General features: G+C 45.2%; 1 protein-coding gene across 1 annotated transcript; it reads left to right on the top strand.

Annotated features, from left to right (window-relative positions):
* The first annotated feature begins 1,216 nt into the window (after nucleotides 1-1,216).
* Nucleotides 1,217-17,603, top strand: Tgds (TDP-glucose 4,6-dehydratase). The gene is made up of 12 exons (XM_048422180.3): nucleotides 1,217-1,346; nucleotides 2,800-2,866; nucleotides 4,411-4,479; nucleotides 5,275-5,365; nucleotides 8,202-8,344; nucleotides 10,972-11,070; nucleotides 12,244-12,303; nucleotides 13,019-13,062; nucleotides 13,850-14,015; nucleotides 14,736-14,794; nucleotides 15,736-15,833; nucleotides 16,996-17,603. The coding sequence occupies exons 1-12, from the start codon at nucleotides 1,261-1,263 to the stop codon at nucleotides 17,079-17,081; spliced, it is 1,068 nt and encodes a 355-aa protein (XP_048278137.1). The 5' UTR covers nucleotides 1,217-1,260; the 3' UTR covers nucleotides 17,082-17,603.
* Nucleotides 17,604-19,405: the final 1,802 nt, after the last annotated feature.

The following is a 19,405-nucleotide window of genomic DNA, read 5'->3' as shown; positions in this document are numbered from 1 at the left end:
GACTTCATAATTTCCTTGCCAATACCCAACTCCAAAAGGTAGCCTTTGTTAATATTCTCTGGTGGATCTTTTCAGATAAGCCTCTACAAATACATATGCTATTAAACTAAATTTGCCTCAAGACTGGCCCCCAGTATTTTGAATTCCTGCCAAGGAACTCCAACTTAACTTAGTAACTTCAGCTAGTCAATAGGCTCCCAACTGATCAATTATGCCTATGTATAGAAGATGAATTGTATCAGGTTTCCCTTTGAGAAGGTGCAATTAGATCTATATGCTGTTAAGTCTTTCCTAAATATTACTTTTTAAAAAAGAGATTTATTTTCTTGTGTATGGGAATTTGGTTTGCATGATGTTTATGTACCATCATAAACATTCTGGCCTGTGGAGGCCAGAACCTACTTGCTGATGAATATTTGCTCTGATAGATCTGGTCCCAGAGAAGTGAAAACCCTTACCTCTACGGAGCAGAGTCAGTGAACAATTACATCACGGGTCTGTTTGTTGATGAACATAAAGAAAGAATGTTAAAATTAAATGGTTCCGCGCGGTTAGGATATCGGTCGCTGTTTAAATTAAGTCAAGGAAAGACTCCAACAGGCTGGCCCTCAATCTGAGAACTGAAGGAGTAGGTAAACACTAGCAGACCTTCGATGGAAGGGCGTCTAGGCCAGGGCAGAAGCAGCGTGGTGATAGAGTGGAGCGAGGAGGGCCAGGATGGAGCAGAGTCGGCAAACGAGAGAAGAAAGTAAGCTCTAATCGGGGTATCTACGAAACATCTCCACCGTGATTGCAAGTAGCCTTTACAATGTGTGATCATATTAACAACAGTAAAACGTAATTTTGCAGTGCAACTTCCCATTTCCAGACTGCGTCCATTCCCGAGGTGTCGCTGCTCAGCTGGGGGTTGATCTATGGACACAGCTGAAGGATGAAGTCACCCATTCTTAACTCGGAAAGTCTAAGTATCTACAGAAGTAAACCAGGCTGGTTACAGTTGTCTAGAACATGTTCCGAACCCTAGCTCCCCAGTGACCCCTCTTGAACTAGGTTAGCCAAGGCACAGAGTCTGCGCCTGCGCAGTCGCTGCCGGCCACGCCCCTCAGGCAGAGGTATGGGAGAACCCGGAAGCGACTGAGGATTTCCCTTTAACGTGTCGGGCGGGGACGGGGCCGTGTCGCAAAAACGTCGTGACGGACGGTGCCTCCCACGGGTCTCCGGCTTCCGCGCTTTACGGCGCTGGCGCTGTTGAGCGGAAAGATGTCGGCTCCTGGCCGGGAGGAGCCGTCTGGTCCTCCCGGCAGCTACGCGAAGCGGGTCCTGGTGACCGGCGGCGCTGGTTTTATGTAGGTAACGGTGCTAGCGGCTCAGTTTCTCCCCATCCGAGGCGGGGAGGCTCCTCATGCACGGTCGGGACCATCAGTCCAGTTTCCCTCACTTTGGGGTCGACGAGAACGAGGTTGCTTTGAAATTGCGACTGCTTTAACACCTGCCCCGCAATAAAGAGGGTGTCGGGGGTGCTGTGGTGGTGTGCCTCCTCCTACCTGCCCGAGGCGTTTACCTCTATCACTTTTTGAGGTGCACGCGTTGAGCTTTTTGCATTTCCTTCAGGCTCTCTCTGCCAAGCCTCCGAGCAGCGCGTCTCGACACCGTGCGGCGATGGTGATGGAACTCGGTCTTTTTTTCCTTCAGAACACGTTTGCAAAGCCTCTAAGCAGCTTGTGCGAGGCTCACTCATACCCACATTCCATGAGGGCGCCCGTTTTCTTGGTGTCAAAGGTTGTCCATAACTTGACTTCTCACCACGTTAGGCCTGATCCTGCGGTCTTTTGCTTAACAAAGCTACTGTGCCTCCCCTGGTTGATCCCCCAGCGTTTCCTTTAGATGCCTTACAAGCGCGCTCCTCATACAGAAGTTGTTGCTTTGAAGGCAGTGAGATGCTGCTGCCTCATACAGTTTTATACTTGTGGTTTCTGTGCGGCTTGTGATAAAGTTCAAATCTATCAGTTCTAGAAGGCTCAAGTGCTTAAAACCCTGCTTTCCAACCGAATCGCTTGCTTTTTTGTGCCACAAGCCTCTCAGAGTTCTTGGAGAACAGTAGGCTAGTGCCCCTTCCTGCCTTGAGATGTGCACGTCTTTCTTTGTTTAGGATGTTTACACTATTTGGTTCAGGTGTTAATTTACCCCCATATCAACTTGGAAGCCCTTATGGGACCACCCTACTGGCCCACTTAACACGGCCTGAAATTTCATTATTTGTGTTTACTTATTTATGGCCTTGTCCCCATTCTAGAATATAAACTCTGTGAGAGCAGGCTGGTGTTCATGAAGTGCCTGCAGAAAGGCCCCGTCCATGCTGTGAGGGTCTTCGGTAGTAGTTGAGTAGGTGGGTAATAAACTGGAACCTGTTCTACCCTCATGGAACACAGTGTCTCCTGCGTGAAAATACAGAGATTTCTGTGTACTGCATTGATAAGCCGTGGCCCTTTTAAATTCAACAGTCCCTTTGCTGAGGGTACCCGGAAGCCACGTTCACTTAATGAACAGGAGTATGGATGTGGGGAAGTGCTGGTACTTGCATGGAAAGACTGGTCCATAAGAATGTCCTAGAAAGTGAGGGACAAGGCCGCCAAGTATCAGCATCATCTTCACAGATAGTGCTTGCCATTGCACCCAAGAACCCAGAGTATAAGTGTGATTTTATCTCCTGGTGTTTTCCTGCTGCTCCACAGCTCAGGGGAACTGGAGGACTGCAGGAGGTTAGTGTTTGTCCCTCACAGAGTCCTTCTGTCCTTGTAGAGCGTCCCACGTGATTGTCTCCTTAGTAGAAGATTACCCCAACTATTTCATCATAAATCTAGACAAGGTAAGTTTATAAAAAGTGAGCTTCATGTACAAGACTTGACCTTTCTAAAAAAACTAAAGTGTACTAGCATTAGAACATAATAAAGCGAGTTGCAGTGGCAGCTGCCTGTCTTCCGAGCACTAGGGACGTAAGGGCAGCAGCATTAGAACTTCAGGGTCATCCTTGAACTGTATACCAAGTTCAAGGCCAGCCCAGGATCACATGAGATCCTGTCTACAAACAGACAGTGACATTAATTTAGTCTTGGACCGTCTTTAGTCATAATTGTAGTCTCACCGAAGAGTATGTTTTTTTAGTTTAATCAAAAGATACAAATGGTTGTAATTTCATAAAATGCAATGGTAGTAAAATGTATAGGCAAGGAACAGGTGTTAACTGTTAGCATATTTTTTTCTGTCTTCAAGTTATAAACAGGTGAACAGAATTCTCTTTCGTATTGTGTATTTATTGGAAGCGGGCATGTATGAGCTGCAGCTTGCACGTAGAGAGACCACTGTGGGCGTCAGCTCCTACCTTCGCTCTGTAGCTCCTGGGATCAGGTTGGTGGCAAGTGCCTTTACCCAACGAGCCATCTGTCCTGTTCTAAGGGTGGAGCTCAGGCTGTCCTCAGACTTCTGATTCTCCCACATCTGCCTCTTTAACAAATCCTCCTGGTGTCCAGTGCCACAACCAGCAGAGGCAGGCAGATCTCTGGGGTTCAAAGCCGGCCTTCTCTGCATAAGGAACTCCAGGACAGCCAAGGGTACATAGTGAGACCTTGTCACAAAATACCTAACTGAAAGTTAAAAAAGAGATAAATTCTGGGTAGGCATGTGTGTCTGCATATGGGTATGTGCACCTAAGTACAGCTGCTCTTAAAGGTCAGAGGTGTTGGGTCTGGAGTTACAGACAGCTGTGAACCACCAGATCACAGCTGGTGGGTGTGGGAACCAAGCTCAGCTCTTAACCTCGGAGCTATCTCTTGAGCTGCAGCTGGTTCTTAAAATAGATAAGCACTCATTTGCCGTGCTAGAAGAAGAGGCATAGGGGCTGGAGAGATGGCTCAGCAGTTAAGAGCATTGCCTGCTCTTCCAAAGGTCCTGAGTTCAGTTCCCAGCAACCACATGGTGACTCACAACCATCTGTAATGAGGTCTGGTGCACTCTTCTGGCCTGCAGGCATACATGTAGACAGAATATTGTATACATAATAAATAAATAAATATAAAAAAATAAAAGAAGAGGTATAATGAATTAAATGTGTATACAGCAGGTACTTTTTTTTTATCTTCGATTGCTCGTTCCTTTCCTGTGAAGAACTAAACGTATTCAGTGTGTAGCCACCAGTGCTGCAGAGGAGCCTGAGTGGGAGCGCATTTTAGAGAGATTTGTAACGGCGCCTTTAGGATGTGGGAAACTTTACAGGTGTAGAGCGGGGAAGCATTGTTGGAAGGTGATTCTTGTATCGGTGTTCGCATTTGTGACCGTCAAACTCTATTGACTTGTCATCCAAAGAGCTGACCTTGCTTTGTGTGTTTCCTCCCCCACCATATTCTCTCATTTAAGCTGGATTACTGTGCAAGCTTGAAGAATCTTGAACCTATTTCTAACAAACGAAACTACAAGTTTATACAGGTATGGAAGCTCCGTTGACGTTGCCTCTTGAGTCATGCAGAAATCATAATCTTTGTTTGTTGCAAATGTGTTAAAGGTCAGAGAGTTCGCACAACAGTACATGAAGTAGAGAGTTCTCCTTGTAGATTGAGGTCACATAAAAAGCTGCATTTGAGTTTTAGTACCTTGGCAAATCTATGAATAGTTCATAAAATATGTGAGTTAAAAATACATATAAGTTGCCAGACGGTGGTGGCGCATGCCTTTAATTCTAGCACTTAGGAGGCAGAGGCAGGCGGATCTCCATGAGTTCGAGTCCAGCCTGGTCTACAGAGCGAGTTCCAGGACAGCCATGACTGTTACACAGAGAAATCTTGTCTTTAAAAGAACAAAAAACAAACATCAGAGCACTATAATCCTAGTTAGTGGTGATTACACACACTCCCAATGTTATTTCAGTAGTTAGGCTTGTTTTAAATATGTTTGTATACCTCTCTGAAAGGTTTATTTTTCTTAACGCTAAAAAAGTTTCCATGCAATCTTAGCTTTACAAGTATGTGTTAAAAGTCAGCACAATATTTAACAGAAGTTGATATTCAGCAAAATTATTTCTTGGGACATATTTGCAAAACTATTTTGAACTAAATGCATGTGTTGTAAGATGCTGAAGAACTGCACTGTAGAGTACTTGCCTGGCTGCTTGAGTGACGTTTTCTGTTGGACTTGGTGAGAAATGGAGAGGTGTCAGAGCCAGGCTTGTTGCTCTGAGTGCGGGTGCTCGGGGACCCTCACCCATCGTGTTTGTCTTTCCTGCAGGGTGACATTTGCGACTCTCACTTTGTGAAGCTGCTGTTCGAAGTGGAGAAGATAGATATAGTGCTACATTTTGCTGCACAGACACATGTAGGTAAGCACTGTCCTATGCTATAGTTCTGACCGGCCTCGTCTCCCTAGTCAGCAAATCCCAAGTCCAGTAAAGGGATGAGTAAGCAGGGACATAGCAAAGTCTTTGAAAATGGATACACCCGCTGGGCCGAAACAGCCCCTTGTCCCTGGGGGAGCTTGGGTTCTGGGAGTCACTTCTCTCCCCTGCCTTTTAAGTGGTGCTCATGGTATTGCTTGAGTCACATCCTCAGACCTGACAACTGGGGCTTACTCCAGGTGACGTGTTAGCTCGTGCTGAAGTGGAACATTAAAACTGGCTTTAAAAGCTTTTGAGCTGACTCAAACTCAGACTAGTGGTTATTTCCAGAAGGAAGGAGAAGATGAGCGTGGTGTTATTTTATGTCCCTGAGTGGCAGTGCACCAGTTTGTGTTACCCGCACCACCTCGTGCATCAGAGATGCTGTTTAGTAATTCAGCAAACCTTTTCCCTGGGACATATAGCAAGAATTGGAAGTACAGTTAAATAAGTAATAGTGCCTGACCACCCTTGTCGTCCTCACCTTGCCTGGAGGCAGCATTGCCGTGGAGCTGGCTGTCAGTAGCTGCTGCTGCTCCTGCTTCCCACAGCGGCAAACCTGCGCCTCCCTCCGCCCTGCTCTATGGTTTTGATGACTAATATTTAGCCCTAGATGTTATATTTTTGTTTGGACCACTTTTAAATCTTCTACTACATGTGTCTTTGTGCGCATACTCACACATGTTTACACAAACACATAGATTTGTAAAACATTTTTGTCAGTTTCCTTCCATATGTGAAATGCTAGGGAGCCGGGTGTAAGTATAGTGTGTTCACAGTCTGTGCTCTCTCAGTATTCCAGCGTAAGAAAGGCCAGCAGCTCTGTTTTGATTCTTGCTTGACGTTGGCTCACTTTTACTTCTGGGCAGTTTTAAGCAGCAGTGCTGTGTACTTGGCCATGTCCTTGTAGGGATTCCTTGTGTCTGATGTCTGCAGGGTCCTAAGATTGGCTTTCTTCAGCAGCGAGGCTGTGGCAAGCAGTTTTGCTGAGAAGTCATGCTGATTTACAGTTTTCAAATTTAGTGCAATGTGGTGAACAGACTCATTTATGCGGGGATCTAAGTTTATTTTTCCAAGTTTCAGTGAGATCAGGTGGGTTTTTTTTTAATGTTTTTTGATAATTCAAATTTCTTTTATAGAATACTGTTGAAATCACTTGCCCATTTTAAAAAAAAAAGTCTATTACATTTTTCATATTTAAATACCTTAATGAGAGAGAGAGGTATTTTGATAAGAAAAATGAGAAGTAGTGATCTCTTCTGTGTTCCTTGTTAGCTGAACCTTTATCTGAGACAGAGCCTCTTATTGAAGCTGGAACCCAGTGTCGAGGCTCGGTTGGGAAGCCAGCGGGCTCCGGAGATTTCCTGTCTCCGCTCCACAGTTCGGGATCACACACATGCACAGCCTGTGGGGCTGAGGTCTGAGCTGAGGTCCTCTTGCTTGAGCAGCAGCTCCCGTACCTGCAGAGCCATCCCCCCAGTTCTGAGGTCATCTTTCTTCCTCGGTGAAGTCGAGATCCTTTTCTCTGTCTTGGAATGGCTGTGTCATCTTGGGATGTGTTTCCTATAATTCATTTCCAGCACTTCTTGGCCACCATGACTCAGCTTGTGTGTGTCGGGTGAGCGTGCCGTCATCCAGTTTATTTCTTCTGAAAAGTCTGTCCGCTCATCCATGGTATCTATCCGCTTGCTCTCTTTTAAAGACTCAGCTGAGGAATTGTTTTTATTTTCTTTTTCCACTGCTAGTTTGGAAAGGACATAGCCTGTCTGTAGTCACCTGATGTAATGTAATAAGCTTTCAGAGTGCAGAGTCCAGAAACCTTTGCCCTCTTCCCAGATCGTGCACGCTAGCTTTGTCTATGCCCAGCCTTGTTCTTAGCTAAGCTTTAGGTCTATTGTGTTTAATATTTTCAGCTCCAGTAAACACGTCTTACTGTTTTCTGTAGCACTATTTTGGATGATCAACATTTGTGTATATTTGAGCTTTAGCAATGATGATTTTCTCACTGTCTTTATTCCACTCATTTGTGGCACATTCCTCCAACAAGGCCACACCACCTAATAGTGCCACTCCTGTGAGATTATGGGGACCAATTACCAAACTTCCACAATGGGTGTAGGATAGTAAGTAGACAATTGACCCTAGCAGTTCACCGCACATGGGCCCCAAACCAGGAATGTCTCTGAGTAGAAACTCTCTGTACTTGGTTATTCTTAGGGGTAGAGAAGCTTGTATTGTGGTTCAGAGAGGTCAGAAGCTGTGTAGCCCAGGGCAGGTAGGAGTTTGAGGGGGTGTTGAGGTTGCCAGGTGCCAAGTGCTGTGTTAAGAAGGAGTTGGGCACAGGACCAAAATTAAATAAGGTCCCGGGCTGCTTATCTATTCTTTCTGTTTACCTGTCTTTCCAGCACTGGGGAGGGGGAGACAGGAAGATCAGAGTTTGAAGATTAGGTCACTGAGATGGCACAATGTATTAAAGGTTCCTCCTGTTGAAGCCTGATACCTTGAATTTGATACCAGATCCCACATGGTGGAAGGAGAGAACGGCTCCACACCCAGGGTGCGGCATGCACGTGCACACCCCCATATACACCCACTCACACATAGAAATTAATTGAAAATAAAAGTTCAGTGTCATGCTCAGCTACATAGTAAGTTTGAGGCCATCTTGGTTTACGTGAAACCAAATATGAATCAACCTGTGTTGTGTTCTTTCTTAAACCTACTTCACATGCGCTAAGTAATGGGAATGGAACCATTGTACCTTTTCTCTCGTCCTTTTTAGATCTTTCGTTTGTCCGTGCCTTCGAGTTTACATATGTCAATGTTTACGGCACTCATGTCTTGGTAAGTGCTGCTTATGAAGCCAGAGTGGAAAAATTTATTTACGTCAGCACAGATGAAGTATATGGAGGCAGTCTCGATCAGGTAAGCTTAGAAGGTATATTCTACTTAGTGTGTGTATTATAACACACACACACACACACACACACACACACTCACTCTACTGTACCCAGTATAGAAGTCTGTCTTGTTAAAGTTCACTGGTCTTTTCCTGTGCTCTAATTACATGCTTTGTGTCACCCTCCAAAGTGTTACTTCCTTCTCCTTTGTTCCTATCAAGGGAAGCACGTCATGTGAGGGACAGTTAGCATTGGTGCACGTTTGCTCAGGGTCGGAGTGTTGTGCAGCCCAGCATCAGGTCTTTTGTGTAGTCTTAGTTGTAAAACACGATGCTGTCATTTCATGAGCTGGGGCATGCACCGTCCCACTGGCTCCTCTGGGCAGAAAACACGTTAGAATGTCAGTGACAAGTGCAGCCACATTGCTGTTGAAACTGGAATCTGTTCCTTTGTTGTTGATGTTTTAAAGACGGGGTCTCACTGTGTAGCTCAGGCTGGCCTGCAGTTCCGTGTTGCTCAGTTTGATCTTAACCTCATGGTCTTCCTGCCTCTGTCTCCTGAATGCTGGTATTACAGGGATGTTCCACCACACCTGGCTGTGTTCATATGAAATCATTCCTAATTCTTGTACTTTCTAAACAAAAAGATAGGACCATTCTTCAGTCCATAGTTTCCTTTCCCCAGTCCCTCTTTTAAATACATGCTCTGTTGGGGCTCAGTAACAGGCCACGGTCAATCTCAGAGTTAATGGGAAGTGAGTAACAGGCCATGGTCAATCTCAGTGTGGATGGGCAGTGAGTAACAGGCTATAGTCAATCTCAGAGTTGATGGGAAGTGAGTAACAGGCTAGGGTCTAGCTCCATGTTGAGTATTTGCGCAGTGTGTGTCAAGCCCTGGGTTTGATCCTAAGCAGGACATGAAAACAAAAGCCTCAGAATCAACAAGTATCTATACTGCTAGGTACGATGGCCTGAACTTAAGAGGGCGCCAAGGAGAAGCCTCAAAGGAATCCATTTGCAGGTCATAGTTACTGGATGCTGATTTCTGAGAGTCATTGGCTAAGATGATGTCTGTGCAGTTAACTCTTCAGCGCAGAGAGGAAGAATAGTGGCAGTCACATTAAATTAGGTAGAGAAGAGCGTGGTTTCTTATGTCTGAAGTTTAATCTTCAAATCACTACTATGGTTGGCATAGAAGCACCCAACTGTTACCCAGTAAAACTACAGATTTCCTTATATAAATATATTTTCATGAAACTTAAAATATGTGTGTGTGTGTGTGTGTGTGTGTGTGTGTGTATGTCATTTTAGAAAGGGTTCCCAGCCACTTCCTGTGTGGTATGGTGTTAGCCAGCAGCTGTCTCTGCGTGTGTGTGTGTGTGTGTGTGTGTGTGTGTGTGTGTGTGTGTGTGATTTTAGAAAGGGTTCCCAGCCACTTCCTGTGTGGTATGGTGTTAGCCAGCAGCTATCTCTGCTCTCTGGAAGATCTACCGCGTTTAGATAGAAAGCATCCCACAGTGTCTGGGGTGCATAGAGGTGGTCCTCACATTCCAGTCCCGGGTCCATGCAACTGTCCTTCCGCAGGAGAACTGAGTTATTTATTGATTGCACAGCATAAGGGGTGTTGCGCAAACTTCATTCCCATCTACCGTTCTGCCTGGTACAGTTTTCTGTTTAGTTCTGTTGTGTAGGTTATTCTGACAATCATTTTTATAAGTAAATAATTACATGATTATTGCTTTCAGTGGTGAGCTTCAGACTGTAGCAAGAGTAACTGCCAACAGCTATCCAAAATTTCCTAAGAAAATGCTTACTCCCCCAGGGTGGTTGTAAAGAAAGTTTAAACAGGCCTGGTGGCCCACATCTGGTGACACAGGTCCATAGTCTGAGCTCTGAAGGAGGCTGAAACAGGAGGATCCCACGTTAAAAGCTAGCCTGGGTAACTTAGAGACACTTTGTTTCTAAAGCAGTAACTCTAAGACTGGAAAGACGACTTTATTGCTTTTACAGAGGACCCTGTCCTGACTCCCAGTACCCATATGATTGTTTACAATCGTGTGTGACTCCAGTTCCCAGAGAGCTAACGCCATTATGTGGTTTCCACGGGTTTCTGCACATAAGCAGTGCACATAAACTCATGTACACACACATATAAAGGTAATAAATAAATCTTTAAAAATACTTTGAAATGGTTGAGAATATAGGTTTGATCTAATATGGCCTCCAACCAGTTCAATAACTTCATTTTCTATTTCTTCTCCCTGACACTAATCTTTAAGAACCTCTGCACTTGGTCTCCCCAGATTAGAATTCAAGAGGTTCCTCTGTTGGTTTGTCTTTTTATTTTGAGACAAAGTTTCAATTCCTGTTTTCATTCCTCCACCTCCCAAGTGCTGGGATTACAGATGTATACCACCAGAACAAAAAATGGTTTCTTAGATGTAGTCATTGATGTTTCAAACTAGTAATATGATAGTTTTCAATTGTATTTTGTTGTGTATGTATATTAATGTGCACTCACAGTGTGTGCTGCGATTGAATCCAGGTCCTCTGGATTCAACACAGACTGCTGTTAAGCCTCACACTTAGATCTTGTAATGTATTTTTTTATTTAGCGAGTGTGTGTAATTCAGATGTGTCCTTTTAAAACTAGGAGTTTGATGAGTCATCACCCAAACAACCTACAAACCCCTACGCTTCATCTAAAGCAGCGGCTGAGTGCTTTGTGCAGTCTTACTGGGAACGATACAAGGTTTGTGTGTTCTTTCTGTAATATGTGTGTGGCGGCCAGAGGGCAACTATGGAAGCACTTTCCTCCTTCCACCGTGTGAATTCCGTCATTGAGCTGGGTGATCAGACTTGGTAGGAGGTACTTACCATCTCACCAGGTCTGAGTTCTGAAGCTCTTGTAAGTCAGCTTTGGCATAGAAGATCTAGCTTAAAAACTTAGGTAGTAAGGGCTTCTAAGTATTGAACTCTTACACAAAGGCCCTACCTCTCACTCACCTGAAACGTATCTAGCCCTGCTTCCGTAGTCGACCGTCGCAGGTCTAGGGAGACGCTCCAGGAAGTCCTACGAGGTGGAGACAGAGTCCTTTTCCAGCAGTTGCTTGTCTCTGAGTGATCAGCAGTCTTGGTTCAGCATGAGGTAACCTGGAGGCCTGCGTGTGACGGCTCTAACTGTCGTTCTAGGATTCAGTCAGACAAGTGTCATCAGCTCCAGTGCCGTCCTCTTGGCTTCCCACTGGCCATTATTGGTTATTAGGAGCCAAGTCAGAAAGGAAGGCCAAGAAATTCCTTGGTGTTCTGCTTTTTGTGATGGTCCTTTTTACTTGTAAGGGTTGATTCAGTGGAGGGAGTCTGCCATCTTACCATCGAATTAAATGGAGACTGCTGAAAGTTGTCTTGGCAGTTAGCATGTGGGAGGCCTCAGTGTTTAGCCTGACTCTGTGCCTCCTCTACGTCCCTCTTTCCATTGTCTCCACAGGAGAAGGAGTTATTGGTCCTCTGCTTTTGTCTGACCCCTATACTCTCCTGTCTTTTTTAAAATATGATTTTACTATGTGGTCCTAGGTGGCCTGGAATTTACCATGTAGACCATGCTTATCTCAAACTCAAAGAGATCCACCTGCCTCTGCCTCTTGACTTCTGGTATTAAAGCATGCATCACAAGGCCTGACTTTAAAAAAAAAAAAAAAGACAGAAAACCCAGGGGCTCACTACATAGCTCAGCCTGGTCTTGAACTAGAAATCCTCCTTGTTACCCATCAGGCTGAGGCTGTCTTTGTAAAACTTAGCTCAGACAGGCTCTTCACTGAGTGCCGACCGTGCGCCCGTTAGGCACCAGTGTTCCACGCGGTTTATCTTTAAGCTGACCCTGGTGGTTGGACCCTTCCCTTACATCAGTGCCGGTTGTTCACTCTAGTTTCCGGTTGTCATCACCAGAAGCAGTAACGTCTATGGACCACATCAGTATCCAGAGAAGGTGAGCTTTATCTCCATGTCCTTAGTGGCTCTTAGTGATTGCAGTGTTACTTAAAACAATCTCCAGCAGTTACTTGTCTGAAGTCATTCATGTTGTGATTGTGCGTAATTACGTGCTCTGTGGATGTCACGTGAGAGCTCATCAGACTCAGGGTTCGGATTTCACTCTGTCAACCTGACACATTCCAACTGGCATCCTGTGGGCCTCGAACTGTTGTCTTCAGATGAGGGATGTAAAGGAAATACAGCATTTTTAGGGTGTGCATGGACATCATTGTCTCTCTTGAGTTCTGCAGCACCGTACAGCACTCCCAGCACTGCCCGACGGGGCTGCAGTTGTGTCAGGGTGTACGACAGTTAAAGGAAATTAGGCAAAGATGGGGAAAGCTTGGACTCATTACATGTAAGCAGTAAGTGATCCATGGCACCTGCCCGTATGTAAGGAATCTCCAAAGAGGCTGCGTGTGCTGCCTGCCAACTGTCCATGGCGGCTTCCTCTGCCTTCCCACTATACCTGTGTGTTCACCCTCAGGTTCTTAGGAGATCAAAACTACCTTAGAGTTTTCTTATTTGCCAAATGTCATGAATTTAGGTTAAAAGAATTAGAATGTATTCATCCATCCACATGTATCTTAGTAATAATTTTTAATATATGAGTTTAAATTCATATTAATGTCATTTTCAAAGTCTGAAATGGCATTTAAATATTCTTCTAGGTTATTCCAAAATTTATATCTTTGCTGCAACACGACAGGAAATGGTACGTTGCTTTTCACTTTTGCATTCACGTGCTCTCTGCCATGCTGGTAGTATTCAGTAGCAATCTCTGAAAGCCATAAAATCTTACAAAGGCCATGGACTGGAACATTCTGCCCACTAAGGAACACTTTCTCCGTTTAATGTGATAGTTTTTTTAATAACTAAACTGCATCTCCATAATTTACTAAGGTAAATTCTGAAATTATCTGCCGTGGAACTTAGAGTTGCAAAATAAAATTTTGACATCTATATATAATTTTATATTTCCAAATAGTTAATGTAGAAATGGAGATCTTGCTTTTCCTTTTTCCATTATTTTTCAGTTCTGGGACTGGAAGTAGGCCTTGCCCACCCGTTCCAGGCACACACGCTGATGGCAGGCTGTAGCCCCAGTTCCTCCCCAGCCCTGTGATTGCGGTATTGTTGATTTTTTAACTTTTTGAAACTGCTCAGGCTGGCCTTGCACTTGGAATCCTCTAGCCTCAGTTTCCCAAGCGACCCTAGAGTTACAGTCCTGTATAACCCTACCCAGCTTAGGGATTTCTTCAAAATGAATTTATGGTCTAAAATTAACAAGTGTTTCTTAGGGAGCCGTATTTCCCACTTTTTGAATTAAGAATCCTCAGAAAGGTTTTATGAAATGAAGAATAAAATTCAAGGGAATTAATGTTTTCAGTCCTCTAGGGCCTCTGGATATTGGCTTTCAGGAGTCACACTGCTCACCGCTTGTGCCTGGTTTGGGAGCTTCTTTCTGCACTGTGTAATTCTGATGCATTTGATCCACTTAGCTGTATTCATGGATCGGGGCTTCAGAGAAGAAACTTCCTTTATGCTGCTGATGTCGTGGAAGCCTTTCTCACTGTCCTCAGGAAGGGGGAGCCAGGTGAAATTTACAACATTGGGACCAACTTTGAAATGTCCGTTGTCCAGCTCGCAAAAGAGCTAATACAGCTGGTATGTATGTGCGTATCCTCTCTTGAAGGGATCTGTGAAGTTGTTACCAACCCAATGACAGTAATGAAGCATAGGTTACTTTCCTGCTGCTGCGATGAGACACCATGACCACAAGCAAGCTAAGAAAAGAGTTAATTTTGGCTTAGCGTTCACGAGGGCTAGTGTCCATAATGGTGCCCATAATGGGGGCAAGCGACAGGGCCTGGAGGCCAAAGCAGGAGCTGGTTAGATCCTTTCCATCCGTCCACACATGAGCAGGAAGTGGGGCGGGTTGTAAAACCTCCCATCCACCCCCAGAGATACACAGTGAAGACTCCACCTCCTGAATTTCTAGAACGTCCCCAGCAGCGCCACCAGTGGGAAGCACAGATGAAATACACGAGCCAACAGGGAAATTTCTCACAGAGTACTGCTCAGTCGATAGCTTGCCATTTCCTTAACTTAAAAGTGAAGAGCTGACAAGATAAATTCCTGCTAGTGTACATCCTCCACCTGTTTCACCGCAGGCTTGAGGGCATTTCCTGTGGTTTATGCAGTGCGTGTTCTTTCCGTGCTCTGGATGGCGTGTAGGTTGTAAGGACAGAGAGCACTCACACTGCCCCTCCTCCTCCCTTCCTGCTGTGAGGTGCTTGTCTTCCTTGCCCGCTTCTATCAGCTATCAGATACAGTTCTGTGATCTCATTCCGTAACATGGCTCAGGAGCTTGCTTCCTTTTGACAGATCAAAGAGACCAGTTCGGAGTCAGAAACAGAAAGCTGGGTGGACTATGTTCATGACAGGTGAGTGACAGGTTGGGACATCTGGAGAGACAGGACGCTGCAGGTGCTTGGAAAACTACAAGCTGTGTGAACTCACCAGGAAAGTAGTTCAGTGTTGGAGGAGGGCTGCTTGTTGGTTCCCGGCCACTCGGCTAGCTTAAACCCGAAATAATCACACAGAAACTATTAATTAAACCACCGCTTGACCTATTAGTTCTAGCTTCTTATTGGCTAGCTCTTATATTAATTTAACCCATTTCTATTAATCTGTATATCACCACATGGCTATGGCTTACTGGGGTAAAAGTTCCCAGCGTCTGTCTCCAGTGGCTCCATGGCTTCTTCGCTTCCCTCCCCCTATGCCATAGACTGAGGCAGTTTCTTTATTCATTAACCAATTAAAGCAACACATAGACAGAAGGACCTCTCACATCAGTTCAACTCGTGGATTTTCTGACAAAGTTTTCTTCCCTGTTGTAAGTGTTAGAAAGATAAAGGATAGCACTGTTGTTAGCCACAGGCTTAAAGAGAGCTGTTGACTCTTTCCCAGTATGGGTTTTCTCATTGTGAAGTTGGGACAGTATCTTCTTATAAAAGTGTTAATTATAATGTAGACAATGCATCTTGTCCCAAGGTTGGCACTCAGGAGCACTCACTTGTATCTGTATGAGTTGATGATAATTTATTCATTTATCAAACATTTGTAAATTTTCTTCTGTATGTCAGGTACTTCATTTGTACCTAAAGTTGTGGCAGAAATAAATAAATTATTGAAAGACTAGGCTATAGAGAATGTGAGGCATTGGTAATTGTGTATTTTATAAAATTTTTCTACAATAAACTTGTCCCTGGTGTGATTTTGTTCTTATGTGAATTATAATAAAGATGTGTGAGTGTGCATTCTGTGTCTTAGATGTGCAAATGTGTGTTCACAATGTCATCTTAAATCTTTGCTTTTCAAGACCGCACAATGACATGCGATATCCAATGAAGTCTGAAAAAATCCACAGCTTAGGATGGAAGCCCAAAGTGCCTTGGGAAGAAGGAATAAAGAAAACAGGTGCGTACTCGGCTGACCATTTAGGGGGCAGTTCAGGCCAGCGGAAGGAAAGGCAGTTCATTTCAGAACACCAGGGTTGGCAGAGCTCGGCCAGGAACCAGCTGCACCCCTGCTCTTCAGCCGTTTCTAACGGTGGCTGTTTCTCGAGTGTCGGGTTTAATGGACTTAGCTGTCCTTGCTCCTGAGTCTTGGGTGCTCAGTTCTCATTTCCTCTGTGTTCTGTCCACACTCACCCCTGCTAGTGTAGCTTTCTTCTTTCTTATGGTCTGTAGAATACTGGTCCATGTGGAGACCAGTGGGGTCTTGGAAGAAAATTTCTGGAAATTTACATGTACAGAAAAACCTAGTAAAATCAGAAACACTGTGTGTGTCTGTGTGTGTGTCACATGCCTTTAATCTTAACATTCAGGAGGTGGAGGCAGGAGGATCTCTTAGTTTGAAGCCAGCCTGTTTACATAACAAGTTTCAGATTAGCTAGCACTGCATAGTGAAACCCTGTCTCAAAAGACAGAACAAAACAGCAACAAAAATCTGTTTGAAATTATATTCATAGGAAAGGATATACTCAAATGCACAAAAGAGGTCTTGATTAAAAGCATTAAATGCAAAATACTTTGTTCAAATATTAAAAACCTAAACCAAAGATAGCTTCCATTTTTTTTTTTAAACTAGACTTAGGCTTCTTAACGCAAAGCCTGTGAACCGACCTCCCCTCATAGTGCACACTGTAATCCAACCTCCCCTCATAGTGCGCACTGTGAACCAACCTCCCCTAATGTCCACACCGTAAACCAACCTCCCTAATAGTGCACACCGTAAACCGACTTTCCCTGTTCATTGAGAGATCCATTGTCTCATTTTCCCTAATCCTGTATCTCCGTGTTTAGATAAGTGTTCATTTTCCTATAGCATAGCTTTAAAGTCAGCGTAGTGACGGTGCTCACCTGAGGTTGCTGAAGCACAGATGTCGCCGGCATCCTGCACAGTTAGTGCTGCAGGAACTGCCTTTGCGGTGGACAGAAGGCAACAGCCAGGTCCTGTTTTCAGGGGGCGAGTCCCGCTGGCCAACTTGAAGGTGAGGCTCTGCTGACATAGCAGGGACTCGGGAAGCACTTGTTAGTGCATATTGTTTACTTTCTCATTGTCTTGATTTTCCTGCCAGTGGAGTGGTATCGAGAGAATTTCCACAACTGGAAGGATGCAGAAAAGGCCTTGGAGCCCTTTCCAGTTCAGCCACCATTTATGTAACTGCCGGTCGGAGAAAAGGACATTTCCTACCTCACCCAGTGACATGACATCACGTGCTTGATGACGTGCCAGCTCTCCTTCCCGGATGGGATTCGGTGCAGAGTCCTCAGAAGTCCAGTATTGGTCCAGGATTCCGTGTGGAGATTTCCTCAGCAGCAGACGCGCTGGACGTGGGCAGGACGAGGCCCCTGGTTCTGCGAAGAGGAGTGGTGACACAGCTCCCCGGCTTCCCCAGCACCTGAGGGTCTCGGGTTTTATGTCCTGACTCATCTTTCAGGCCTGATGGTGTGAAAATGGAACAAAAATGAAGCATATTGAGCACTTTTTAACTTTTGATAATTTTGTAAAATTCAGTTAGATGTTTTTTACAAAGGTAAGCTAAAATTTCTCACCTTTTTAAAATCAGTTGTTGATTTATTTTTGACCTGTACCAGAAATTTTATCATGTATCTACTGTTTATAGTGGTTTTATTTATAAAAGTATCAATATATTTTAATATATTAAATCCTGATTATGGCTTTCTTAGTGTGTTTTTATTTTGTTGCAATGTTTTTTAAATAATCATGCAATTAGGAAGTATTAATACATGTTGGAGGTGCCCTCCCTCTCCCCCCGTGCCAGGAGGTACCTGTGCATGCCCTTTCCCTATCTGCAGAGAAAGAGGAGCTTGGGTCCCGAGGGAGCAGCTCAGTGCAGATGAGGGACGTAACAGTGGACGGACAGTGGTGCCGGCTAAGGCTCTGGAGGCAGGAAGGCAGCCTCGCGGTCAGAGCGTCCACCGTCTCCTCGGGCCAGCTTGGCACCAAGCAGCAGGTCTGCTCAACTAATGCCGTGCTGGGAGCCCAGCCTTTGTGGCTGATGCCTGGAGACTGGCTGTGCACCGCAGGTTAACTACACGGCCACGAGGATCTGTGTTGTGGGCCCCAGGGCCTGTTTTACACCTGTTACATGCAGATACTCAGGGTGCTCATACTGGGGTCACCGGTGACAAAGGCTGGGCAAAGCTCAAAGCAAGTCCTTTTGTCTCCTGGGCTCAGCCTCTCCCTCAGTACTGCACAGGTCCCTACTCTCCCATCAAGCCATGGTAGCTTTCTGTTCATAACCTGGGTGTGTCATTCCAAGGCAGGACACTTGTAGATGTAAATGCCAACAAGGGCACAGTGTTTAAGTCACTGTCCTTTGATTAACTGATTAACCTTCGTATGTGTTTAATTACATTTATCTTATTAATTTGGTAAGGGCTTGTATGCCGCGGGGCGTGTGTGGAGTTCCGAGGACAGCTGGGGATTTGTTCTTTCCTGTCGTGTGGGTCCTGGGCCTGAACTCAGGACATAGTGAAGGCAAGTGCCTTAACCTAGTGAGCCATCTCATCCTCCCCTCCCCTGCTTTGTATGCTTGGTTGTTGTTGCTGCTGTTTTCCAAGACAGGGTTTCTCTATGGAATGGCCCTGGCTGCCCTAGAACTCGCTCTGTAGACCAGGCTGGCCTCGAACTCAGAGATTCTCTTGCCCCTGCCTGGGATTAAAAGTGCTGGGATTAAAGGTGTGCACTAGCACCGCCTGGCTTTTATGCTTGTTTGAAGGTCACCCTTGCGTGGCTTAAAAACAATTGTTGTCTACTTTTACTTGCTCCTGTGCAGCAGCTACCTTTGTAAACCAAGGTGGATTTCCCTCCCGGCTGCAAGATGTGTTCTGAGCGGGTGCCCTGGGTAACTGGCCTGCCTGCCTTTGCGGCTAACACCCTTCTCCTCCACTGCATCCTAGCCCATGCTAACACAGCCCTTCCTTCTCCTCCACTGCATCCTAGCCCACACTAACACAGCCCTCCTCCTTTCCTCTCTTAACATCACACCCACGAGGTCATTTTCTGTTTTTCTGCCTCTCAGTCAGAAAGCAGCCACTTTAGCTTTTCTTTCCTGCTTAATAAAGGATCTGTCTGTGAAAACAGGAGTCTGGGTGTGGTTTGTGCCTAATCCGGGTCAAGGTGGGAGCCCCTGCTGAGCTGGGGGGTGGGGACAGTGTTGGTGCTGTCAGGAAGATGAAGGCTGGCACAGAGCTCTCTTTCCCCTTTCTGTCCATACTCTGGCTTGTGCAACAGTACCACCCACTTGTAGGGTGGCTCTTCTGGATCCATTAAACCTTGCTTGAAACACTCTCACACACACCCAAAAGCATATTGATCTCATTTTATTTTTTACATGTAGCACGATTCTTTATAGAACCTGGAAATTTCACATTATGCACCCCAATTCTGCTTACCTCCCAGTCCCTCCTTAGCCTCCCTCCCCCTGCAGTGCCCTCCCTGTGAATATTTTTTTAAAAATC

This window comes from Myodes glareolus, chromosome 12 (genome assembly GCF_982192425.1).
Source record: "Myodes glareolus chromosome 12, mMyoGla1.1, whole genome shotgun sequence".
NCBI classification, from domain to species: Eukaryota; Metazoa; Chordata; class Mammalia; order Rodentia; family Cricetidae; genus Myodes; species Myodes glareolus.
The sequence above is the reverse complement of the archived record's forward strand: the minus strand, read 5'-3'. Positions and strand labels throughout refer to the sequence as shown.